This window comes from Tinamus guttatus, unplaced genomic scaffold, assembly GCF_059628265.1.
Source record: "Tinamus guttatus ecotype Peru unplaced genomic scaffold, ASM5962826v1 Tinamus_guttatus_pri_ptg000545l, whole genome shotgun sequence".
Classification (NCBI taxonomy): Eukaryota; Metazoa; Chordata; class Aves; order Tinamiformes; family Tinamidae; genus Tinamus; species Tinamus guttatus.
The window spans coordinates 140669-167628 of record NW_028289079.1 but is presented as its reverse complement, the minus strand read 5'-3'; the positions used below and the strand labels follow the sequence as shown (position 1 = coordinate 167628).

Genomic DNA, 26960 nt, shown 5'->3' with positions numbered 1-26960 from the left:
TGGGCAGATTGAAATGCTTCACTTCCATTCCAAAATCCTCTGAACAAGAAAGTCATCACTGTGCTGAGTGAAAATAAGCAGGGTCCTTGGAGAATGTGCTGCACTAAATGCTATAATATATTCTGTGCAGATGAATTAATCACAGAGGAAAGTCCACCGTTGGAACAGTGGAGAAGTGCTGGCGTCTGAAGAATGAAGGCGGCGAGCCAGAGAAGACGCAGCCCTGACTGTTCCTGAGATCTTTCCCTGTAGCGCTGCTAGGCAGCATTACTGCAGCCTGCAGCACCATGGATGAAGAGGACAATGAATTTAAAGTAGTGTGGGCAAAAATTGTCGGTAGGGCAAAGAAGAAAGCTGAGGATACTGAGGAGAAAGCTGAGGATACTGAGGCAACAAAGAAGGTTCAGAAATGGATAAAGACCACTACAACAGGCAGATCTGTTCCTGGGAGCCAAATCGATCATTGCTCTCCAGTAGTGAAGGGGAAAGATTTGCCACAAAATTTGGGTTCTAAGGTGCCGACAGGGATGCGTGAAGAAGACGATGATGCTGTGCCCTGCAGTAGTGGTGGGACGTCACAAGAAGACAGGAGAAGCGCTTTCCCTGACAGCCAGCTGCGCACAGTGACCAGTTACTCTACCAAGAGGAATCTGACAGGTGCGTGCACCGAAATCTTTCAGACAGAAAATAGGCTAGTACTGAAAAGACTCAGTTCAGTAGAGCTCTTTAGAAGTCTGGAGGAGGTATGCAGTTCTTCAGTAAGGTGAAACCTAAGTGCTGAGTGATATATGAGGGAGTCATTACCTTTTTTTTTGCGACTTCAGAATGTAAATCATCCCTCAAATCATCAAGAAGCAAGTTTAGATTATATCAAAGTGTTTTTTCACAGTGTGTTATTGTATTGAATGTTGAATTATGTTGCCATTGACTGTCACCAAGGCCAAAAAAATAAATTAAGAAAGGTTCTGGGTTAATTCATGAAGGATTGGTCTTTCAGTGATGACTAAATATGATGACCAGAAGGCAGTCACCAGTGCATGAAATCCTTAAACTGACAGCTAAGGTCAACCAGGAGAAGGATTATTTTGTACTTGTTCTGCCTGATACCCTTTTGTAATTATCTACTACTGACTGCACTCAGAAACTGGGCTGGTGAGATCTTTGGTCTGATCTCACAGGTTGCCTCAAAGCAGAGCAGAGATACACTGAGCTGTTAGCCTGCTGCTCGTTACCACCCCTCCTTAGGAACACCTGTTGCTTGGTTCTGAGCCTGAAAGTCCGAACCATGGATAGGGCTTGAAGATCAGAGTAGAAACATAGAATCATAGAATCATAGAATGCTTAGGGTTGGAAGGGACCTCTAGAGATCATCTAGTCCAACCCCCCTGCATACGCAGGGACACCTAAAGCACGTGGCACAGGACTGCATCCAAGCGGGTTTTGAAGATCTCCAGAGAAGGAGACTCCACAACCTCTCTGGGCAGCCTGTTCCAGTGCTAGTGTTCATTTTTTTTGACTATCTCAGGTTGCTGTTTTGGGAAGCTTCCCAAGAGCTCCCTGGGCAGCTCAGTTACCTGTTTAATTCTGACTGGGAAACTGTGCTTTGTCCCCTTCAGTGAATGCTCCGAGTGACTGTTCCCAGACTACACTATCCTTCCGTCCTTCACAACCAGAGACCTGCTCTTCAGACACCTTGAAGACACCACTGCTGCCTGGGTCGAAGGTGCGGGCAGCAAAGCTGGCGGTGGAGGGAATGCAGCAGTTCAAGAGAGTGGCACCTGAGCAGCTAAAACATAGCCTGGGCGATAGCTTGCCAAAGGCTGCAGCTAGCAGGAATTCCTCTGATGAAAGCGAGGAAGAGAACCCGGAAAAAGGTACGTTTCTGCTGTTATTTAGCTCCTGTGTGTGCATGGAGAGTGCTGAGGGCTGCTTAGGGTGATTGCATGAGCAGCAGTCTGGATTCCTGGGCTTTGTTCACAGCTGGACAGGTGGCTTGTGTGATGCTGAATAAATTGCTCCACATGTCTGAGAACTTGCTTTCTCTATTGATAAATGTGTATTGATCTCTATACTTTTCTCCTAGATCTTTTGTGAGGCTGAAATTTGATTTTATGTTAAGTTCTGGAGAGAGAATTTACTTTCTGGAAACAGGTTGAGATTCTAAGAGCATCAGTAAATCCAGTCGTTCTTCTCAGGGGCAATATTGTGTAGCTCATATAAATATGACCTTAGTTACTCCGTGTCTTCTGTAAATCTCTGAGCACTTACAAAATAGGATGTTCTATGCAGATGAATTGAATCCGTAGCAATTTGAATTCATAGCACTTTTTTGGTGTTTTGGTGCTTTAAAAGTCAAGGCCCCTTTAAAAGTCAAGGCCCTGCTGGTTCTCTATGGACATGAGAATTTCCTGTGTTTAATATGTAATGTTTAAGGCCCCATGTTCTCCCAGAAACTTCATCTAAAACATAACTCTCCTTTTGGTTCTGATACATAATGTGCGATGAACCAATTGCCACCTTCCACTCCTGGGGTAGTGCTCTCCTGTACTGTTTGTGCATTCCCTTGTGAGAAATGAGATGTGAAGATGCAACAGGAAGATTGCAGGGGTTTTTTAAGTTAATAAAATAATCATGACAAATGTAACAATTTCATGCCTTTCACTACAAGATGTTTAACTCTATCATCTCTCCCTTCTGTGCCAGTTACCCACGATCTTCCATCCACAAAGGGCAATGGTGCTTTGGCTTTTGCCCTTCAGCAGAAGATCAAGGAGGAAGTCCCGGAAAGCCTAGAGGAGAAGGGCTTGTTTTTTTGTCAGATCTGCCAGAAGGATCTTTCAGCCATGAACATAACACGACGGGGGCAGCACGTTAATAGGTGAAGCACTAGCATGAAAGGCCAGTGTGGCTTTCAGCAGCAGTGCCTTAGAGAAGATGTAATTGCAGACTAGGTAGCAAAGCTACCCATTAGTGTCCATTTCAAAATCAGCCCATTTCAACACCATTTATTCAATTAAATAATGATTTCCTAAGAACATTTGGTATGTCAGCTGTTTGCAAATCTGAGCTATTCGCTGAAGGAAAGATGTGATACTGTTTTGCAAGATGAATAAATACATAGACTATGCACTATATACTTTTGTAAAACTATGCACTATATACCTTTGTAAATACTATATATATGCACTATAGACCTTTGCTTTCCACAGGTAATGAGAGTGGAAGGCTAAGGGAAGGATCCTTGTGTTTTCTTTTGTCAGAATGGTGTGGGCTTAAATTGATGCCAGCACTCTATAACAGTTTCCTTAGTGGTAAATATCAAATACTGTTAAAACATTACATACAGCTAGCTCTTTATAAATGAAAAGTCTGTGCTTCTCTGTAAAGAAAGTATTGTAAACAGCTTGCTTAAGTAGTTGGAGTTGCTCAATTACAGCATTTCAGGAGGCAAGGTTCAAAAAGAGCATGTCATGTCATGTCATGTCATGTCATGTCCATCATCCTCCAGGTGTCTGGATGAGATGGAGGCAGCAGAGATCTCCTCCTCCAGCAAATCAGCAATCCCTGATTGTCTCAGCTGTGGCAAACATTTCCAAACTTCCGAGAGCCAAACTACTCACTTGAAACGCTGTGCTGTGAAGATGGATGTTCCTCCTAAAATGCTGCTTCAGGCACTGCAGGTGTCTCAGTTTGGAGTTGCCTCTCCTAAGTATCCCAGGTAAGATTTTGGTGAAAATCTTGCTTTCCTTCAAAAGTGATCAGGTGGTGGATGACTATGAGTCAGGAGACAGGAGCAAAATGGGAAGTAAATAATCTTACACTAATTTGTCAGAAATATTTATGCTCTGAGAGGTAATTATGTAATAAAGCTGAATAGCGTGGTTGAGCTTATTAAGCAGAACATGCTATATGAGCATACAGTCTCTTCGGAGTATCTGTGTTTCCAAGGCCTCAGCTTTTCGGCTCGTTGCTGTCCTGGATACATGGGCCTTATCCACAGAGTCAAGGAGGAAACATACAGGCTGTTTTGAATTGTGCTGGGTGCAGAGATGTATCTGCTCTTTGGGATTTGAGCAACATGTTCAGAGTATAGCGAGTGGTGCCTGCCTGAAATGTATCCAAAGGACTTTTAAGTCTTATTGTGCTGAGGAAAGGCCATTGCTTGTTTACTGTGGAAGTGTAAGATTGGCAGAACGGTTTTGGTGACGGTCTTCTTGACTTCAACCTGATTTTTGCCCTTTGATACAAAGTTTAGGTTTGAGATAGCAGATGGTTAAGGCCATTCCTGCCCTTGCAAAAAAAAAAAAAAAAAAAAAAAAAAGGCAGTTTGTCAGTGCTGCAGTCTTATGTTTACCTTTCCAAAATAAGATTTTCTCCAAATTGCTGTGAATTCCACGCATGATAAGAAATCCTTTTCTTTCCTCCACAGAAAAAACTACTGTTGATGCTTTCTTATTATTCTGGATATGGGAATCTCTCTGAGGAAGTGGGGCAGCTGGTCTGAAGTGCTCAGGGTTTCTTGTCTCTGATCCAGTTATGTTAGGTTAACTTGGGCTTTCTGCTGCATTCTTACATTTCAGCAATCAACCAAACATATCAAAGCGCAAAGAGTTCTCCGGAGATGACTCAAAGGAAATGAAAAAGAGGATCAAAATGGAACCTCAGGATGAAGATCTGCAGGTTGCTATGGCAATGTCACGCTCTCTCTTGGAGCAAGAAAAGCGTGAACAAGCAGCAGTAGCTGCAAATATGAAACCCGTGGCTGCCTTGCCAATCAAATGGAAGCCTGGATCAGGTATGTGTCACCGTGAGTGTCTCAGGCTATACTATTGGAGGAGTGATGTAACAGCCTGCTCTTCACTACCAACTTTTCTGTTGGGCATAGGGGATGACAAGCACACTTCTGTTTCATTTAAGTTGTCCGAGATGGAGTAATGCAAAGTATCCACATACAGATAGCCAAGGGAGGCTGCAGGATGTTTCACTGAAATCCATTCTGAGTCTTATATTTATTTCACTGGTTGATTGTTTCAAAACTATAGAATGTTTTTAAGATGAGTTGTTTTTTTAATAAATCCCAAAGGGAAAACATGAAAAGACCATTGTTATTTTTTTTGCAGTGCATTTTTCTTATTCACTGTCCCATACCCTTGATTATGCAACTTTTTCATCCTTCTCTCCTTGCTCTGCTTTCTTTCTGAAGTATATGTGCATACAACTACACACGTTGAACCTGTGGTTTGCTATTTAAATGCACAAAAATGGTCAGAAAAGAAGCCAGTTGCCCTGGGGGAAGGTTGAGTTCTGCACATAGGAGACACTTTGCTCTTCGTGGCTCTCCTCAATCTCTTCCTGCTGATAACCACTGCCAATTATATTGGGAATTAGTAAGTCAAAGGCAGTAAAGAAACAGACCTGAGAAACAGACCTGACAAATGATAGCTGTGCAGGATTCATATGTGCTGTGGTTTGACATGAGTGACCATCACCAGTGATCAAGATGCACCAAAAGCAGTCCTTCATGGCTTTGGAGTCTTTTTTCTTCTCTCTCTCTCTCTCTTTTTTGAGTGAAGCGCTGGTAACTAGCCAAAAGCACTGTACGGTCACTGTTCAAAGGGTCTGGAAGGTAGCCTGCACATAGGTATCAGTTGCTTTCATAGTGATCTGATTTGACAGCTCAGCCCAGCAGGACCATGTGTGCACGAATAAGTCTTCCCTGAAGGTTTGTTTCTCTGGCAGAAGTAACGGGAGACTTGGGACTTATTGCAGAAATCTTGTGTTCTGCTGTAGTTGCATTTTGATCATTGCCAACTGCAACACTTGAAAAAGCTGGCAGGTTCAGTTCCTCTGCTTATGTGTTCAGCTGTTCATTTATTTGGGTTTCTTTTGCTTTTCTTTTTAAAGAGAAAAGAACACGTAAAAGAGGCCCAACTACTCCTCCACCGTTACTGCTGCGGGATCCAGAGACAGCCCGCAAAAGGACTGAAGAGCGAGCCGCCATGGTGCTTACACAAGAGATGGAATTCCCTCCCACTCCTCGGCTTCCCACCAGTAGGATTTTGGAGGATGGATCTGAGAAAACAGACTGGCTCATGCCATCGCCCAGAAACAAGGACTGCCCTTTATGGAACAGCAGTGCTCTAACAGGGCCCTGCGACCCTGAATCATTCTACACTGCTGAACTGACCCCTCCAATCGTACCTTGCATAACTGTGCAGGTGGGATGCTCTTTTCTCCTTCCTCTGGTATTTGTGTGCCACAGTTTACTTGCTCTGTAGCCCTTCTCTTTTCTGCCATTTAAGTGAGTCACCCCATGCTCTGCATGCTCTCTGCTCCTGCACAACTGTCCCCTGGTCTCACACAAGTAGGTTTGGTGATCTTGAACTTTCACTTCTCCCTTTTGGACAGGAGGCTGAGGCTTGTGTTGCCATGCTGTTCTTTGGGCTTTTGGAAGACAAAAGAAATGGGAGCAGAGCACTGAGTGAGAGGGCTTGAGCCTCTTCATTTTGCCACTAGCTTAGCTATTTTTACAGTAGCCTGACTCTTGTGTTCCTTCTTGATACTTTTCTCTGACTGATTATAATCAGAGCCTTTCTCTTTCTTTACTCATGTTTTGTATCAAGGCAGCAAGGAACAGTGTGGAAAGTTCACACTGAAGATGGATGCTTGTGTGTTACACTGAGGAGGGGGTGGGCACTCCTAGGGTTGTAAACTGAAGCGTTTGCATTTCAGGCTTTCCCCATGTATCCCACTGCCTGAAGCTGCATGCAGGACTGTGATCCAGTTTTAAACCGGGCGGTCTCACTCTGTTATTATCCAGATGTCTTGCCTCTCGTTTTTCTGTAGTTTTATAAATGCTGCCTACAGAAACAGACAGGACCTTTTAGTCTGTCGCCTTATAGCACTATCTTCTTGGAGAGCAAGTATGCATCTGGGGATCGCTCAAAGTATTTTATTAATATTTATTAAGATATTTTGAAAGTGTGAACTAGAGATCAATTCAGAGACTGTACTCTGAACTCTGCAAATACATACAAAATTAATTTATTGATGTCTTTTTTTTTCTCTCCTTTGATCAGATTTGTAAGTCAGAGACTTCTCTGCCATCAGTGGGATCTGATCAACCAGAAGTATCTCAGCAACTTCAGCCTGATCTCAGTCCTCATTATCCTGCTTCTCCAGAGACTGGAGAAAAAGCTGCTGATGAAGCCGACTCCGGCTCTGAACAGGCTGGACAGATTTCGTCTCAGGGCGAGAAGGTTCATGTTCAGACTCTGCAGCAACTGATTGAGTTGGCCATGGAAGCACAAACTCAGTGGAGGCTTGAGCTTAACGACGCTCAGGAAGTAGAGCAGCCAAGTAAGTTCTGGCAGCCTCATGAGCCTCCTCTCTGGTGTCATCAGCTATGAGGAGCCACGTTTAGCCATACTGAACTTGGAGAGCAGTGGCAGCAGCCGCAAGATGATATTGTTGATCCAGGGGGTGATATTTGGGGGCATTGTTCTGTAGTAGGCTTTAGGTACAATCAAGTTGACATTTCTGAAATGATTCATAGATCCCAATATTTAAGAAGAGCTCCTCTTAGACAGCAGCTTCTAAATTTTATTTTAAAAATCCTTTAAAGGTGTCAGATGCATTTCTGCCAGCCGGGGGCCCAGACACGGCCAATAGTGAGGCAAAAATATATCCCAAAAATATATGCTCTTTTCTGCCTAGTGGCTTTTGCCGACAGCACTGTCTTACGAGGTTTCACCAGGAGAAGACCTGGTGAAAGAAGAGCGTAAGAGATGATGTTGTGTTGGTACATGGATACACAGTCCCTGAAGTTGATCTGTACAGGCTGAAAAAAGTACACCACCTAGAATTCCTTCAAGAGCAGCTCTAACTTCCCTGGTTACAGTGGTGTGCATTGCACAACGGCACATTCCAAGACCAATGGTAGCCTTAAAATTGTCCAACCATTTAGCATAATATATGCACTGTGGGTCTCCTGTTCACTCATCAGTGAAGACTATGGTTGCTAAATCTAATGTCTCTCTGCTTTGTACTTGACTTGGGTAAAATTCCCTCAGTTCTCCTATTAAGCTGCAGCAAATGGCTGCTGGTCATATGCCAAGAAAACCAAATGCATCTGATAAAGCCAAGAGGGGGAGGCTGAACCATTCAGCTCAGAAATGTCAGCCTGGGACAGGAGTCTCTTGGGGAGTTGTCATGGCAAGGAAGAAATGGCAGTTAAGAGTTGCCACTTCGTTCTGTCTTACAAGAAGGTTGTACATGACTTGAGATGTGCCTTTTCTTCTTTGAGGAAAAGAATTGACTTCCAGTGATTCTTCACTAAGTGGCTTTGCCCCTCTACCCATAGAGAAGAGATTTCCGAGAAGCAACGATATAAATGTAAGGACAAATGTTATTTTTCCCCTTTTTTGTATTGTTTATTTGCACTGTATTTTTGTATTGTTTATTTGTTAAAAAAAAAAAAAAGCCTCTCCTATTTGATTAATTTCCAGAAGTATGGAGTATTTCCCATTCATTTTCACAGAAACAGAGATGTTTAAGCATTACAGTCACTCACAGGAATCATCCTAGGCAAAGCTGAAGTCCAAATACGTGATGTTTCATTGATGCCCACAGGCAGGCTTGTGGGTGTTTCAGAGTGTTTGTCCTACTTAATTTAAAATAACAGGTAACATAAAGCAAATTTGTGCATAATTTACACAAAGAGAACCAGGTTAAATATTGAGGCTGTAGTGCATAGAGTATTTGGGGGTAGTTACTAGGGATGTATCTGCTCAGCACTTAGGTAGTACTCTGCTTTGATGCCCAGCCTAGATGACACAGGCCACACTTCCTGGAGACCAGGAGAGACAGAACTGTCTGGGGTTTCATCCAGGCTCATGTACGCACCCATTTTGCATGGTTCTGACCAGAACTTTGTCAATGCCTCTCCTCTTATCTTCCTTTCCAGTCTTTCTTTTGCACAGAGAATGGTGCAGCCAGAATATTTCTGTTCTTACTTAATTTCCCCATTTTCGAGTCATAATTTTAGTGTCAGCAGGAAGGCTGTTCTGGGCTTCCTGCCTGGAAAGCAGTGCCTGCCTTCTCGGGGTACCGTCTTGCAGGTGTCCTACCTGCCAAGAAAAAGAGAGCAAGAAACACCTAACAGGTTTCCAGACTGAGCTTCCTGTCTTGCCCTTGGAGAGCAGTCCATGACGTGCAGAGTCTCCTCTAGCCCACCTGTGAAGCCTGGAAGAAATGGCACAGCGTGTGCTGCCGTTTCCATGCTAACTGGTATTGGCTCCTTGCAAACACACTGAAGCAAGTAGAGAGGTTGAGTTCCCACTGAACTAACCTAGAAAGCTGCTAATAAAATAAAGAGCTCTGCTGTTTCTGGTGGAACTACATCTCATGGAGTTGGATAAAACTTGCCTTTCTTCCAGTCTGCGCTAGGGTCAGAAATTACAAGGTCAACAATTAGTGTCTCAGGTAAAGCTGCTTTCTACTTACAGTCAGGCAGCCTCCCTCAACCATGGGCTGCAGGTATTTCACGCTTCTCTGAAGCACTGGCCACCTCCAGAAGCAACACTGCTACCTAGGGAGTCTGAGTCTTTAGAAGATTGCCTTGTATGGGTTTGTAGTAGGGGTAGTGCCAGACATTAAACTAGTCACAGATAGCTTGGGCAACCAGCCTTCCCCAAACTTTCAGTAAAGGAGTTTAAAATTATAAGAGTAAATACTTAATAAATAAACAAATAAAGGAATTTTCAAAGGAGATTTCAGTAACAAGTGCACAAGTTCCTTTGGACTAGATACCTGCATTTCTTTTATTCCGTGTTGCCCCCTTGTTGCAGAGGGTTTCTTCCCAGGTGTCATTGCTAGACCAAAACAGTGAACAAGAGAAGAAAGGCTCATTACCTTGTCCCTGGGTCATCCTCATTCCTCTTGCTCTATGCAATTGTTATGAACTGAGTTCAGTTCCATCAAGGTGGGAATTACAGCTTTCAAAAACATGGTGGAAGACAGCAGAGCAAGAGGCCAACTGCAGGCAGTGGCTCTGCCACATCAGGAAATGATGTGGTAAAGATCCGAGGACGATGATGTGCTGTAATGCAAAAGGCTGTTCCACAAGTAGAGTGGAAGACAGCATGTGACTGCCTCTTCACAGCTGCTAAGCTTTGAAGAGAGGAGAAGGAGGGAAACAAAGCCAGAGATGTGTGTTGGACTAGGTTGCTTACGTCTCTTATGGAAGACCTTGCACTGATAAGGATTCTGTTAGTCCTGAGAAGGCAAAGGCAGCCATACCCACGCTGGGACCCAGAGTACAGCAGTGCTGACAAACTGGGCTGTTGCCTCCTTATCTGCCAGGAAAATGCCTTACAGCTGTAACAACTCCTGTCTTTGTGTCCCTTCTATGTTCTAGTCCTCTTTCAGGATGCTGGCAGAAGATTACAATATCATGGTTAACAACGCCTACTTGAGTGATATCCAGTTTCAAGTGGACTCTGGAGAAATCCTTTATGCCCATATGTTTGTGCTGTATGCACGCTGTCCACGGGCTGTTCAGCTGGTAAGTACTGCTGTTAGACTTTTCTCTTCCCCTCGAGTAAAGCCCCTTTGCAGTAACAGGAGTTTGACCGTCTATTCCAGACTGATCACAACAAATGAGTTAGTGATGCCGTACAGTAAGCACAGAGTATTTGGAGATCCAGTGGCAAGTCACTCTGGACCTGCTGATTATGGAGTAGACAGTATTTACAAGCTGTGCTTGTAACTAACCCAGACAGAGGTCTGTCACTCCCACAGGTGCTATGGAGGTAGCCGCATTGACCTGTGCCTTTGGCAAGGCCAGTGAAGTAATTTCTGTGTTCCCAGAAGCATTTTGGTTCATATAGTTTCCAGCCTGCTCCTGTGCAATTTTCTGCAAAGGCAATGAAAGGCAGTGGGCTGAAGACAGGAACTTGCCCTCTGACAGAGCTGCCACCAGACCATACCAACTTCTTGACAAAGTTTTGTCATTCTTTCTGGAATCAGTAGAATTCGTTTTGTCCTCATGCATGATTACAGCAGTTTCAGCTCAAGGTGCTTAGGACCATTTATGAGGGGTCCTTGAAAGCTTCAGGGTACAAGTTAACAGCTGCATGGAGCTCCCTATTCCCCAGGGAGCTCTGTATCTCTGGTCATTTTAGCTTCCCTCTGAGGCATCAAATCCTGGCCATAGGAACAGACTTTGACACAAAAAAAAAAAAAAAAAAAAAAATTAGTGGCCTGGTAGAGAGCAGATACTGCTGGTGTTGTTCCTTTATGAGGAAGTGGACCTTGTTTGCTTTCCTTTTACTGCACAGGTTTACGACGAAGGGATATATGTGAAGGTGAAGGACGATGACGACGAGCAGACGCGCCGGGTGCTGCTGAGCGATGTGACAAAAGAGGCAGTCCTCGCATTCCTGCGATATCTTTACACTGCTTATACTGACATCCCTGCTAGAATCGTGCCCCAGCTGAGGGCTTTGGCTACCAGGTTTGTATCATATGAGTGTGCTTTTGGTCACCTCATGCTTTCAGCCACATGGACTTTAACCTGATACCTTCTGTTGTGGTTTCAGTGGCTTTCACAAAACTCATTTCACTTGAGATGCAAGTACCTCTGCTTCCATCTTAAGTGAAATATGAACACACGAGCATCTTATCCTCATTTTTTCATGAATCTTTCTTCAGGTTACATCTGCTTGAGATTTTCTATTTTTGGTTTATGACTAGAACACTTTTGCCAAGTTTTGTCTCATGATCTTTAATGACAGCTGATGGTGGCAATGGTGATGAGTGTAATTCTCAAAGCATTGCCCTAGTGACACACTTAATCTGAATGAGACTTGCAGAATGTGGATGCAGGCAATGCTAATTTGTTATGTCAGTCATGATCCTAGACATGTGCTAGATAATGAACTTGAAACAGCAGCAGATGAAACACATTCTATCGGATCAAAATCACTTAGTTCTGGAAATGTAGGTGTCCTCCTTTTAAAGTAATTCTGAAAAAGACCAGGAAAAAAATCTGCTCTTTTATGTTGATAGTCCGTTAAACTCATACCTAATCAAGGAGAACTGATTATCCTCTGTAGTGGCAGCGATGCATTGTTTGGAATGGGGGAAATAAGTGTGAAACCTGAGAAGATTATGGTGACACGGAGTGAAAACCTGAAATTGTTATTGACTTTATTAATGTTGAAACTGCATGTCTAATTTGGCACAACAGTTTCACAAATTAAATTTAACTTTCTTTACAAGACTCACTAGATTGATCAGTCAACTATAACATTTTGGAATTTTGAATGAATTTTGAGGGAGATTAACATTTCTGTTACATTCTTGCAGGTTTGATTTAAGGGAACTTGTGCTCAAGTGTAAGGACTGCGCTGAAGAGAGCCAGGCATCTTCTGGAGTGGATCCAGAAGATGATCTCCTCTCTGCGAGAGACGATGAAGATAATGATAACAGAGCTGAGAACTTCAAAGAGCTCCTGAACTCAGTGTGGGTGGGTGAAGATGAGGAAGAAGAAGCTGTGCTAAACCCTGCATGCCAGAAGGAAGACGACAACGGGGTGGGTAAACAGGAGCCGGAGGAAATATATGAGTTTGCTGCAACTCAAAGAAAAATGGTTCAAGACAAACTGGAGATGAGTGAAGGCACAGATTACAACATCTGTAGTGATACTGAGGTAGCCCAAGGTGCAAACCAGCAGACTAAGAAAAAAGAGGCAAAAAGGTCCGTATCTGCCTTGATAAGCAATGACTTCAAACATCTGAGGGAAGACAATGATGTGGAAACATCCAAATGTGACTTGTCTGAAGAAGACAAAATGCAGAATACAAGTGGATGCAAAAATGGGAATGCCACAAGCATCAATTTTGAGTCTTGTCAGTTTGAACCTCAGAAGGGGGTTAGGAGATGGGAAAGTGGGAAAGATTTCAAGTTGTCTCAGGCTTCACATAATACGGGAGAGGGAGACCGCTTGGAAGAACAACAATTCACCAACTGTTCACCGCACAATGATACTGATAGGCGTGAAAATTATAAATGCTTATTTTCCAAAAATCAGATAGAATACAGTGAGCCTTCTCCAATGAAAGAAGTTATCAAAGAGTCAGGAAAGGCTGTTAGCGAAAAACATGCTGATGTTAATGATTTGCTTCCTTACTCCAAGTCACAAAAAGACCTCTCTCCACACAGGGATGGTTTTTGTGGCAGTCCTCCTCTCAAATCTTATATGTCTTTTTATTCTGCTGTTGGTTCTTCACTTATGTCTTCAGAATCGGATAGGAAATTTCCCAGAGAAGCAAAAACACCAGAGAGAAATCAAAAACCATTCCCGTCTCCCAAAATAGCTTTCCAGAAAGCCAATGAGCAGGACATTACATCAGGAAATCGGAACATAGAGAGCACAATTTCTCCAGAAGAGCTTTCCTGCACTGATTTCAACAAGCATAAATATGCTTCAGTTTTGTTCAGTTTTGTCATAAAAACTCCGGATGTTGCAGTCCAGAACAGAAAAGAGGCTGATATTACTGTTTTATCTTCTGATGATGAAATGGAGCTAGAACAAGAGAGGAAGTTACCAGAGTCTGGCTCTCCTGTGAAGGAAATGGAAATCTCCAAGCAACTGAAAAGTGCTAGCATAGCACATGGGCCTGAGATCCCCAAACCTAAACCTAACTCATCATCTGTCACTGAGATACAGCTGAGATCATCCCAGGTCTCATGTCGCATTACAGATGCATCACTTACAAATAATGATGTAAAAATGTCCAGAGAGTTGCCTCCCAGCACCCAGGTAGGTGCCTGTACAGAGAGCAAACAGAGCCTGAACCTGAGCCATGAAAAAGGGCAGAGTCGCGAGGAGTCTTCAGGTATGGACAGCTCCTGGCTAGTGCCAGACACACCACCTCAGACCAAAAGCAGGGATTTTGCAATGCAGACACGTGTCACAAGTATAAACCGTATAAAGCAATCGATGTCTAAACTCGAGACCAAGAGCTTAGTGGCAGGTAACAGTGACCGTGAAATGGCTCTCAGCCTCATAAAAGTTCCTGAAACATCGCTGTCAGACAAACAGTTGCCTAGGGAGAACTCGGCTGATGAAAGGAGTCCTTCCAGCAGCCGAGCAACAGAATTATATTCCACTGACACCTCATTAGCTTCTCCAGGGGATTCAGATCTTTCCCTTGGCTACACTGGCATGGAAAGGGAATGTGCCAAAAGCTCATCAGTGTCCAAACCTGTGTCTCCATGTCATGAGCAGGCACTGGAAGATGAAACTGATACCAATGTGGTTGAGATAAAGGACAGTGAAGGGAAAGAAGAAACAAGTCGTCTTTCTTTGAGCAGTAGTGTCTCGCTTCATGATGAGCCCCCAGTCTCCGTTGATGACTGCTGGCACGCTGAGGATCCGTCACCATTGAGAGGAAACAGCCAGAACTCCAGCCTGGCTGGCTGGGCAAATGCCAGCCCTGGCAGCAGACCCAGATCTATCTCTTGGGCTTTCGACTGGGAGAGCCCGGTCCGAGACCAGGAAATGAAGGGCAGTACCCCTCTTCAGGGCAGTCCTAGTGACGGAGCAACAACTTCGCTTCACCTCAAAAAGAGTCCTGTCGAGGCATGGTCATCAGAGTGCAGTATACAAAGTTTCCTGAAGCCCAGATTCTGGGAAGTTTCGGATAGTGAAGAGGAGGAATTCCCACAGATGCTTTTTTTAACTGAGAAGGTGTCAGCTTCAGCAGATGCCTGTCCGACAGACCTTGCAAAGACTCCCGGTGAGAGCTTGTATCTGTACAGAGTTCACTGAAGTAGGTTAAACTGTTGTCATTTTAGGTGATCATCCTGTTTGTTGTTCACCTGCTATATTGAGAGGGTGTTTTGGCCTTCTAATCCAAAGCAGTCAGGGCCAGGCACAAGAAGGTACAGTCAGCTTCTGATGTGGGGGAGTGCAACTAAATACGTGGGATAGTTGGAGCGTAGCCATTTGTGATCCATTCATGCTGCTGCTTTGACAGTGATCGTATGCATTGTAGAAATGATGAGACATTACCTGGGAGGGGAAAAAAAAATCAAACAGCCTTCACTTTGCATGCTAGGGAATGATTATTCCTTGCAGTAATGGGTCTTGTTTTTCATGCATTCATCACTGATGTATGTGCTAACATTTACATGAAGACATCAGGTAAGCTTTGCTTCCAGTGGTAGGAGTATAGAGGTTGGCTGGAAGTAGGTGCCTCTCCTGCCCACGGGTAGGCTCTCTGCATATTTTCCTGCAAAGCTCTTCTGATTTGCCTTTGCTTTGACTTGCCCTGCCCTTCTGTTTGCTGATTGTAGGCTCTTCCAACAGATTTTTGTGTGTCCAGCACTGGTCCCAACTGGAGGACACAGTGAGCGGTTTCAGGACGCACACAAGACTAAGGGCCAAGCTGCTCTTTGCCACCAGATTGCACTTAGTGGTGTCAGGAGCTGGGCCTTGTCTGCTTGAATGTCTGATGACACAGAGAACACTAGCCTCTGGGGTCATACCCTTCTGGGGTCAGCTGCTTACTAGGACAGTTCCTTCCATCTAAGCTCTAAGAACAGTAATTTATCCCTTAATATTTATTAGATATATTACTAATTATACTATCTTAAGTAATTAGTTTAACAAGCAGGATTTAGAACATGACCTGAGACTGACTGTGCTTCACAGTATCAGGAAATCAGTATCACTAAATCAGTATCTAATTCAGGCCCCCAGAACCTTGACTTGTTCGGTTTCTTCTGCATCAAGTCTCCTATGCAATTTTCTTCCTTGGGAAAGAACCACTTCACAGAATTCAGTAAACATATATTTTTAATTACCTCGCAGCAGTTCTATCAAAGCCTCCAGTGGGCTTTTTTATTCAGACCTAACATATGGCTCAATTTGTTTTCTGATTTAAAGACAATAAAAAACAAATATCCTAGGCCCAAGGAAGACGAAAGTGTTGATCTGTTCGGTATAAAGGTATTTAGTAGAGCAGCTTGCAGACAAGTAGTTCTTCTTAAACAGTTACTAGATAACATTAAAATATCTGCCACCAGGAGGGGAAGATATTATCCCTCCTATATCCTTCTGTACTAATTCTGATGACAATTTCATTCTGTTGCAGAACCTGCCTGTCAAGAGAAGGACAAGTCTCCTGAGAAGGACAAGTCTCCTGAGAAGGACAAGTCTCCTGAGACTCCTATGACACCAATGCCAGCTTACTCCCTTATGAAGACCCCAGAACTGAAGAGGGAGTTGAGCAGGTTAGCACTGCTTCTACAAGTATATCTAGAAAAAAAAAAGTACAAGTACATCTCTTTATGAGCAGAAAAAATACATGGAAGTTCCATCTCCATATGAGGAAGAACTTCTTTACTGTTTGGGTGTCACAGCCCTGGAACAGGCTGCCCAGAGAGGTTGTGGAGTCTCCTCCCCTGGAGATCTTCCAAACCCGCCTGGATGTCACCCTGTGTCACATGTTCTAGGTGTCCCTGCTGGAGCAGGGGGGTTGGACTAGATGATTTCGAGAGGTCCCTTCCAACCCCAACCATTCTGTGATTCTGTGAGAAACCTGCTGGTAGGTGGTGTGAAAGGCAGCTACTGTGCTAAAGGGGAAAACTTGATGGTTTTCCAATGTCATGCTCTTCCAGCTGGCCACTGAGCTTCCTGGCCTGGTCACATTGCTGAGCTATAGCAGTGGAAGGCGCAGCATTATCTTAGGCTTAAGTCCTACCTTTCTCTTTCAGATTTGGAGTTCGTCCTTTCCCAAAACGCCAGATGGTGTTAAAGTTGAAGGCCATATTCCAGTATACTCACCAGGACGTGGATACGGATGTGGATACTGACACAGAGGATGATATCCCATCCTCCCAGCTTCCCCCACAGAGGCCTCCAGCCAAGCGCCGTAGGCAGCTGAAGGCTAACGGGCATGCTGGTGGGAAACGTGCCAAAATCTCAGAAACCGTGAGAAAAAAGCAGCAGGTTGTTAAGGCTTCTTCAGCACTCGCTGGGCAGGGTGCTGGGGGCGAGGGTTTGGTCACACCCCCTGCAACAGGCTGTGCAGCAGCTGAGAAAGGAAATGAAAGGATGTATCAGCCCAGAGGAACCAGGGAGCAGAACACACCAACTGTATCTCCAGAGAGGGGCTCTCTGGTAGCTGATAAGGAGGAGCTGATGCTCTCATCATCTCAGGAATCTTCATATTCTCAGGAATCTTCATCCTCGCTGGATGGCAGTGACGTCTCTACTGGTATACAGAGGTAGGGGAACAAAATACTAACGAAGGAGTCTACTGTGCGGCACAGAGATGAGCTGGGAAAATGGGAAATATAAGTGTCAATGCAGAATACAGGGGATCTGTACTGTAGCCAGCTTCCCTGAGCTTTTGTCACTTGAAGTAAGTTCTTCTGTTGTACGTTTCAGTCTAATTGCTAGTGAGCTATTCTGAGAGCACAGAAATGCTCACGGGTGAAAATGCACATGGGCAGAGCTCAAAGCTGGCACTGCAAGGAGCCTCGCAGGGTTGAGTGAGAGCCTGCAAGAGGAGCAGGGAGCGCTGCTCGGTGAGCACTGCGTGTGGTGCTGCACAGAGCAAGTGTGTCAGCAGTAGTGCAGCAGGAGCAAGGAATGCCGCGCAGCACCGGCACAGCTTGATGTGCAGGTTTGCAGAACACGTGGCGTGTTCTGCCTCCCTCCCTTTGGCAATTGCTGGTGTCGGAGATCCTACACAGGGCATTGCAAGGGTTGGCAGCCAGGGACTTGGGCATCTCTGAGTGTGCCCTTGATGACCGGTTGTTTCCTTGATTGTTTTTTGCACTTTTTCTCACTTTTAGTTCTTGTAGCAATATATCCGAAGATGAGGAAGAGGAGCTCCCAGCTTCTCAGACAGCAGCCCAGGAAGCAGATACACTGGATGCAGTGGGAAACTGCATCATTTCAAATTCAGTCCTGTACCACAAGGTCCTCTTTTACGAGCCAATTGAGCTGGCTGCACTGCACCGAGAGCTGAAAGCAAACGGCATGAAGATTTCCAAGGCAAAGCTGATGGATTTTCTAGATGCTTACTGTATCACCTTCACCACGGCTGCAGAGCAGAAGGAGAAGGAAGCCAAAGGCAAGGGGAACGGAAGACAGAGGAAACGCTACTGAATGGAGCCTCTCTCCCATTTCCAGCGGCAGCTGCAAAGATCCCTCCTGTTGGTGCACTCCCCTGCTTCTTCTCCTCTTTATCTTTGCTTTCCATTTTTTCCTAATAAGTTTTAGTTCCCTAATAAGATCTTTTTTCCTGAATCTTCAGACTCTCCAAGTAGTTATTTATTCGGTATTTGAGCGGCCCTACTGATTGCTACGCAGGGGACATTGTGGAAATAAGAGGCCTTTGCTGTCCTTGGTTAATTTGGTGGTCTCTGGTAAAACTCCTCAATCTGTGTGCAGCTGTTCTTCTAAACTATTTCTCATGGCTTTGCAGTGTCCTCTAACACCAGCAATTGTGTGAAAGCCTGGATTCCAACATTCCGCTGTGTGTGTCCAGCATGTAGCAGGTATTGGCGTGCTGGGATCTCCAAGATATAATCTGCTCCATTTTCTGAGGGCTGTGTTACCTTGTCTTTGTAGTCCGATCAGAGCACATCCTTGACAGAGGTGGGGTTTTTTGGTTTTGTTTTTTTAAGGAGATGGTATTATAGTGATTAAATCTCTTCCTTGAACAGTCTCTTCTTAAACCTATTGTAAAAGAAGTTGTGAACATCATCTGGAACTCTTGGACAAACTCCTGGACCCTAAAAGGTCATCTTTTATATGTATTTTGTGAGCTCTTCTGACTTTGATGTGTTTTGAGAGCTTTGGATCTGAAAAGGTCTTGGCAAAAAGGACACATTGTTATTTTTTTAAAAAAAGGAGCCACTTTTGTAACGTATTTATGTATTCTGGAAATTATTTATATTTTTGATATATTATAGCCTTTTTATTTAATTTATATAAATAAACAGAATAAGATCTTGATGATAAACTGTAACAGGTAATGCCTTAGGAAGGCCCGGGGCAGCCTAAGCAGCAGTCCTGGGTCTAGCTGGGAGCAGTAGTGGCTCCACAGTGAGCGCTCTGGCTGGAAGGGTCCTCAGCAGAGGACGGAAGGACAAGGTGAGTCGTGGCACAGGGGCCCAGCAGCAAGGAGAGCTGGAACAAGGGATTGCTGCGCAGTGGCTGGAGAGAGGAAGATCACCAGGTTTGTTTGAGATGGAGAGCACCAAGGTAGGAGAGACTCCAGGTAAGGCTGGGGAAGGTGTTTTGGTCAGCCAGAATGAGAGATGGGGAAGACTTCCTTGCAGAAAAAGGACGACTTTCTTGCAGAAAAAGGCCAAGTTTTGCCTTAAGTGGCATTCTAGGAAATACTGTTTCCCATAATGTATCACGTATTTCTCTCTTGTCAGTCTTAATATCTGAAAATAAGTAAGATCCCTTTCCATCTTCTCTGCTGTATTCCTAGTCAAGACATTTATCATCAAAACTTTTGCAATCAATTCTCTCTTATATCTTGACCTTCAGCAAATACAGTGTTACACTTTGGGCATATAAATTACAATCGTTCAACTAATAGGACTGCACCAAAAGAAACTTGGTAGCATGTTAAGAAAAAAAAAATTTAAAAAGAACAGTTACTGAAAATGCCTATATCCTCTTTTCTGTCATCCTTAAGCCTTTCAACAGAACACTTTGCCTAATGAAACAAAACAAAAATTTAACAATTGTGCCATTCGGGTTGGAGATAACATTTTGCAGAGGCTTGTCTCAGTATTCTTGTGGCTACAGTTGACAAAATTAAATGGTTTTCCTAATTCTAACAATTCTCCCAAAAGAGGAAAAATGACTTGCAGCATGTCAGATAGGTCACAATGCAGCCTGCATGCTGCAAATTATCAGAAAGCCGTTATTCATTCACCTGCTCCGTTAATCTGTACGCAAGGGTGTCTCTTCCAGCTAATATTGATGTTTCCATCTGCCAGTGATGACGTTATCAATCAGTTTCATCTGTATACTTTTCTCTGTTTTCGTATGTTCCCAACACAGGGTCATATCTGTCTTGGAAAATCCATTGTCTCTCTAAGAAAAAAACCTTTTCAACTAAGATTTGAATTGTTTCCTACGTTACAAAGTAGCCAATATGTTATTGGCAATGCATAAAGCCTTTGGCCTACCCCGACACACCTGATGAGCTCCAAATGAGCTTTGGAAAAAACCATTTCCAAATGTGTGTGACAACGAAGTGATCTGTGTGAGTGCCTATGGATACTAGTAGAGCAACTGTTGCAGCTACTGCCTGTTGTTTTGTGCATTATCACATTTCCTACCTACAAAATCAGTAGGGTGATGACTGTTGTGCCCTCCCTTTCTACCCGACCAATAACTCCCAACTATTGTGTTTACGGTGCTAAAGTTTAGGTACCGAAGTGCTAAATACAAGAACAGCCTTGTGCTCATCCAAGGGCCTCCTGGAGCCTTTGGTAGCTCCATGCTGGTGGATTCCGTGGGCTTTGGTCAGTGACCTGTGCGCTTCAGCTCCATGGTGGCCATACGAAGGACGGGGGGAGGCCTGGCCACGCAGGTCCCACGGAGGTTCCTGGGGACACAGGTAACGCGTTCACGGTGCGTTCCGACCTCCCTGCGTGCGGTTGCTCTTCCCTTTCATCTCGCCCCAGCCGCGGTGGTGGCTGACGTGTGTCCCTGACGCCTGGGCCCTGGTGCCGGCAGCCCTCCTGGCGGCCTCCCAGGGCAGGTCTCCGCTCTCCTGCTTTGCCCCTCTGCTTTCGCTGGGGACCTCGAGGGCCAAGAACCTTCCTCCTGCTCCTGCACGAGGCCTCTGCTTTCGCTGAGGACCTCGAGGGCCAAGAACCTTCCTCCTGCTCCTGCACGATGCTCAGGAGCGGCTCCCCCGCGTGACAGCGGCGCTTCCCCCACGGGGGAGCCGCGTGCTGCAGGTAACGAGCTTGCCCGCCGTTCATACTCGGCAGCAACGGGCCCTGAACGGCGAGAAGCGCCTCGTAACGCGCCCGGACAGCGCCGAGCACCGGCAGCAGCGCCGCCGCCGCCGCCGCCATTTCACGTCGTCCTCGCAGGCCGCGGCCGCGACCGCCGCCTGCCGTTGGCCGCCGCCGTCACTTGGCTCCGCTGCCGGGCTGTGGGCGAAAGGATCAATGTGCAATTTGCAAAAAGAAAGGACACTGGAAAAATGAGTGTCCAGAAAAAGGAGAAAGGAGGCCACCTAGAGTACTGGTGGCAAAAGAAGATAGTGACTGAAGGGGCCGGGACTCGGAACCCTTCCCCGAGTCTTGGGTAGAATTAGAAATGAAAGGGAAACGTGTAAAATTTCTGGTAGACACAGGGGCTGAATACTCAGTAATAAATAAAGCAGCGGGGAAACTATCGACAAGGAAAGCTCGAGTACGAGGGGTAAATGGGAGTAAGGTATATCGGTGGACATCAGAAAGGAAGGTAGATGTAGCTAATAGACAAATCACGCATTCATTCTTGTATATACCGGAGAGTCCGGTACCCTTAATGGGCCGGGATCTCCTAACTAAATTGGGGGTAAGGATATATTTCGAGGACGATGGGGTAAAGATCAATGACCGGGAAGGACAACCGATACAGGTCCTGACTGTTAGATTAGAGGACGAATATAGACTGTATGAAGAGAGGAAGGAAGAAATTGGACCAGAAACTCAAAAATGGATGAGGGAACTCCCGGAAGTATGGGCAGAGAATTCAGGGGTAGGAGAGGTTAAAGGGAAAACTCCTCTGGTCGTGGAATTAAAACCAGGAGCTCACCCGATTAGCGTTAAACAGTACCCAATGACCCCTGAAGCTCGACAAGGGATAGCGAAGCACATTAAAAGGTTACTGGAAGCTGGCATTCTGCGTAAATGCAAATCTCCTTGGAATACTCCTCTACTGCCAGTAAAGAAGCCCGGAGGAGATTTCAGGCCAGTTCAAGATCTGAGAGAAGAGTGGAGGATGTGCGTCCTACAGTCCCGAATCCATACACTCTGTTAAGTACGATGCCACCAGATATGGGATGGTATACAGTTTTAGACTTAAAGGATGCCTTCTTTACCATCCCCCTGACAAAACAGAGCCAGGAAATGTTTGCTTTTGAATGGGAAGATCCCGAGAGCGGATACAAGGGTCAGTTAACTTGGACCCGATTACCACAAGGGTTCAAAAATTCGCCGACTTTGTTTAATGAAATACTGCAGGAAGATTTGAGTGAATTCAGGAGACAGAATCCTAGTGTGAAATTGCTTCAGTATGTGGATGATCTGCTGCTAGCAGCAAGAACGAAAGAGGAGTGCGAGGAAGGTACGAGGAAGTTGTTGCAAGAATTGAATAAACTAGGCTACCGAGCAAGTGCTAAGAAAGCTCAGCTATGTAGTCCTGAAGTAACATATCTGGGATATAAGATACGAGATGGTAGGAGATGGCTAACTGATGCCATGAAAGAGACTGTTCTTCGGATTCAGGAGCCCAGATCTCCAAGGGAGGTTCGAGAATTCTTGGGGACAGTAGGATACTGCCGTTTGTGGATACCTGGGTTTGCAGAGAAAGCGAAACCTCTGTATGAGGTGAGTCGAGCTTGGTCGAGCAAGGAAAAAGGAGGGCGGGAGCTGCAGTGGTAAATCAGAAGGGAGAAATAGTTTGGAGCCAGCGTTTACCAGACGGCACTTCGGCTCAGAGAGCGGAACTGATAGCCTTGGCTAAGGCACTAGAAATGGCAGAAGGAGAGCGAGTGACAATTTATACAGATAGTCGCTACGCATATGGGACAGTGCATATACACGGAGCAATATACAGAGAAAGGGGATTTCTTACCTCCGCAGGAAAAGAAATCCGAAACAAAGAAGAGGTTTTGCACTTGCTGTCAGCTTTGCAGAAACCAAAAGCAGTGGCAATTGTGCATACCTTAGGACATCAGAAGAAAACCGATATGATAAGTAGAGGGAATGCAGCTGCAGATAGTGCAGCCCCGGCGAGCTGCGTTAGAAGGACAAATACAAAGGGTACTAGCCCTGACTCACAACACTTTAAGAGAAGAAGAGGAAATTGGAGACGATGAATACACCCCGGAGGAGAGGGAGTGGATTCAAAAGGTCGCAGAAAAGCAAAGTGCAGGAGAAGGACATTACGATACAGAAGGAAGAATGTTAATTCCTAAGCGGTTGGGACAGAAGATGGTGCAACAGTTACACAGTACCACACACTTGGGGGAAAGAAAAATGGGACTGTTAATAGAAAAGTTCAGGTTGAGATTCCAAGATCAGAGGAAAATATTAAGAGGGATAATAGAGGGGTGTCAAGCATGTCAGGAAATGAAACCATCGAGGGTCAGGAAGGTACATGAAGGTATAAGGGAAAGGGGTGGTGAGCCTGGAAGGCATTGGGAAGTAGACTTTACAGAAATAAAACCAGGTAAATACGGATATAGATATCTGTTGGTATTAGTAGACACCTTTTCAGGGTGGGTGGAGGCCTTTCCCACTAAGCAAGAAACAGCCCAGGTGGTACCGAAAAAACTTTTGGAAGAAATAATCCCCAGATATGGGATACCGGTGAGCATCGGGTCTGATAATGGACCAGCTTTTGTGGCAAGGGTTACACAGGAATTAGCCCGAGCACTGGGAACCAACTGGAAATTGCATTGTGCCTATAATCCTCAAAGTTCGGGTCAGGTGGAAAGGATGAACAGAACCTTAAAGGAAACCCTTGCTAAGCTAGTAAAAGAGACTGAAGAGAACTGGGTAACAATGCTACCTTTTGCCCTATACCGGGTCCGGATAACTCCATATGTACTAGACTTTACACCATTTGAAATAATGTTTGGGACCCTACCCCCAGTATATCCGTTAGAGATAAGGAAGGGAATAACTAAAAACTCAGGAATGAGGAAAGAGATGCAGATCTTAAAAGAAATACAAGATGAGTTATTCCCATTACTACAAAACTGGTATAAAAGAAATCAGAAGGGGTCAGAAATGGATATCGAACCTGGAGATTGGGTGTGGGTAAAAAGGCATAACCCAAAAACATTAGAAAGCAGATGGAAGGGACCTTATGTAGTAATTTTAGTAACACCCACTGCCGTTAAGGTCGATGGAATAGGACATTGGATTCACCATTCCCACGTCCGGAAGCTAAACAAAGAAGAGCGGAAGAAAGCAGAGGAGTGGGAGGTCCGAAGGAATAGTAACAATCCTCTGAAATTGAAATTAATTAGGAAAAATGTACAGTAACACAATTTGGGTAATTATGGTCCTGCTAATTATGATTCTGAGGTGTTCTAATGGGATATACAACATAGAAGAGAGAAGTAATATGTGGGTGACTTGGGCAAATAACACGGGGAATCAGGAATTCTGCCTGTCCCTCACCACCGCTAGTAATCCATTCAGAACCTGCTTGTTTGGGAAGCCGGGATTTGATGACAACAGTTTTAAAAAGGTATCTACGGGAAACTGTTCAGGGGTAGTAAGTGCCTCGGAATGTGCCGTAAGGCTAATTAAGGGATTAAATACCTCATTGCCTTGGGACCCCCAAGAGCTCAATTTGATGGGGGCACAAGCAATTGGAAATAGTTCCAATAATTGGACCCAAACGTGTTTTATGTTTGGGGACAAATTTTTTGGAGAAAAGGGAGGAGTGAGACTCCTGGCACAATGGAACATTATAATTAAAGGAGGCCCTAGGCCCCAATGGTGGAATGCTTCGGGTTGGACTGATGTATCTCCCGACCCAATATTCGACTGGCGTAAGACCATAGGAGGAGATGGAACCTTCGGTCCCATATATGCAAACGGGACATTCTGTGGGATAAATGGGACAGTCGACGGGTTACAACAACGATTCCCTGTGTACGGGATTACCCTTAGGAGCATATGGGGGGGATCCATCAGGACAGGTACATAATAGGACAGATTTACTATGGAATAATGATACCGCTAAGGCCTTGCCAGATGGAGTGTTTCTAATTTGTGGGGATAGAGCATGGCAGGGAATACCTAAGAATGCCTATGGGGGACCGTGTTATTTAGGGCAACTGGCAATGATAGCCCCGTCTAGAGCTAAGTTGTTAACTATGAAGCAGGAACAAAGAAGGCAAAAGCGTTCCCTTGGTTTAACACCGGAATGTGATGATAACGTACAATTAATATCTGTAACCGCGCGGGTCGCCTTAGCTATCTTTGTGCCAGGAGCTGCAGCAGGAAATGCATTAAGGGAGCTTTCGAAGTTAGCCTGTTGGAGTGAGAAGCAAGCAAATGCGACAACCGAGGTATTGGAACAACTCCTGCTCGATCAGAACAGCCTGCGACACGCACTACTACAGGACAGAGCGGCTATAGACTTCTTGCTCCTCGCCCATGGACAGGGATGTGAGGAGTTTGAAGGACTATGTTGTTTTAACCTGTCGGACCATAGCCAATCGATTCAACAACAATTGCGCTGGCTCAAGGAACACACTCAGAAGATAACACGGGAAGAAGGACTGATGGACGGATGGCTAGAGTCATTGTTTGGAGGGTTACCTGGGTGGATATCAGGACTGATAAAAGAAGGATTACGCGTATTTGTAATTCTGTTATTACTGTTACTGTATATCTGTATAATGTGGAAATGTGTAATGGGGGTAATGGAAAAAGCTACAAATCGAGTTAATTCTATGCACATAATGTTCATGCGACAAACTCAGAAAGATCGAGAAAGGATTCTCTGATATTAGCAAAAGAAAAAGGGGGGAATGTAGGGTGCATTAGCAGGGAAGGTAGGGGTTAAATAGCTAATGTAGAATAAGCTGAGTCTTAGAGCACAAGGACCCATGATAACTGGCAGAGTCCGGATGTCTTGCTCATGGCAGGGGCGGAACCCTTGATAGATGGCAGGGTCAGGATGCCCTGCTCATGGCAGGGGCAGAACCCTTGATAGATGGCAGGGTCAGGATGCCCTGCTCATGGCAAGGTCTGGACCCTTGATAGGTGGCGGGGTTAGGGTGCCCTGCCCTCAATCAGGATGATAGGGGGGCTGCTTATCCAGATGTTTTAATTCAGCAAAATAGATAACATTAACAAGAATGCAAAACAGGAAAACGGGAGGGGGAACACTCTTGGGTAAGAACGGTATAAAAGAGGGACGCTCGAAGTGGTCGGGGTCCGTGGTGTGACCCCTGCGTGGGAAAGCCCGGACCCCAGCTAGCTGGTAATACTTATTATCTTTCTTCTATTAATAAAAGACAATATATCTATGGTGGTTGTCTCTCTCCCTGTCAGTTCGGATACCGGACCTAACAACACCTCACACCAAGGAGAACAAGCCAGGTCAAAGCGCCCATGAGGGATGGTGACTCAAGTCTCACCGTGTAAAGAAGAGGCATTTCTTTCTCACATCTTTTCCCTCCAGCGTGTGTCCTTAAAGGTGCCAGAAATATCAAGGGGTGGCAAAGATGCTGCTGGTGCGCTGGGCTTGGAGGTGGCAAAGGCCCCCACTTTCCAGGGGTAAAAAAAAAAACAACAACAAACAAGGAGCTGTATGTGTATAATTCCCCTATCTGTACAGTTTTGCTTTACATTCACTGGCCCATCCCACAGGGCCTGCACATCAGGACACATTCACACGAGAGCCAAGCCAGGGCGACGTTGGCGACGCGGCACAAACGGGGCCTTTGCGGAGATGTCAGAATCGCCGTGGCTGGAGTGAAGCCTGGCGCTAAGGCCAGCGCAGGCCCCCGGGCCCCGCGCCTGCTGCTCGGGGCTCAGCGCTGCCCCGTCCTGACGCGGCTGCTCCGCAGCGGCTCCGCTCTGGGCCGCAGCCCCCGGCACCTCGTGCCCGTCCTGGCCGGCAGTGGAGCAGGCGCCGGGACCGGCCCAGCCGCGTCGCCCCC

At 45.3% G+C, this 26960-nt stretch overlaps 1 protein-coding gene across 1 annotated transcript; it reads left to right on the top strand.

Annotated features, from left to right (window-relative positions):
• Nucleotides 1–287: 287 nt before the first annotated feature.
• On the top strand, nt 288–18187 carry LOC148592677 (structure-specific endonuclease subunit SLX4-like). Its single transcript, XM_088534127.1, has 14 exons — nt 288–657; nt 1617–1874; nt 2704–2878; nt 3509–3718; nt 4581–4795; nt 5905–6218; nt 7080–7359; nt 8306–8394; nt 10418–10564; nt 11340–11515; nt 12370–14804; nt 16164–16302; nt 16786–17298; nt 17872–18187. Exons 1-14 carry the CDS (start codon nt 288–290, stop codon nt 18185–18187), a joined length of 5637 nt encoding a protein of 1878 aa, XP_088390253.1.
• Nucleotides 18188–26960: the final 8773 nt, after the last annotated feature.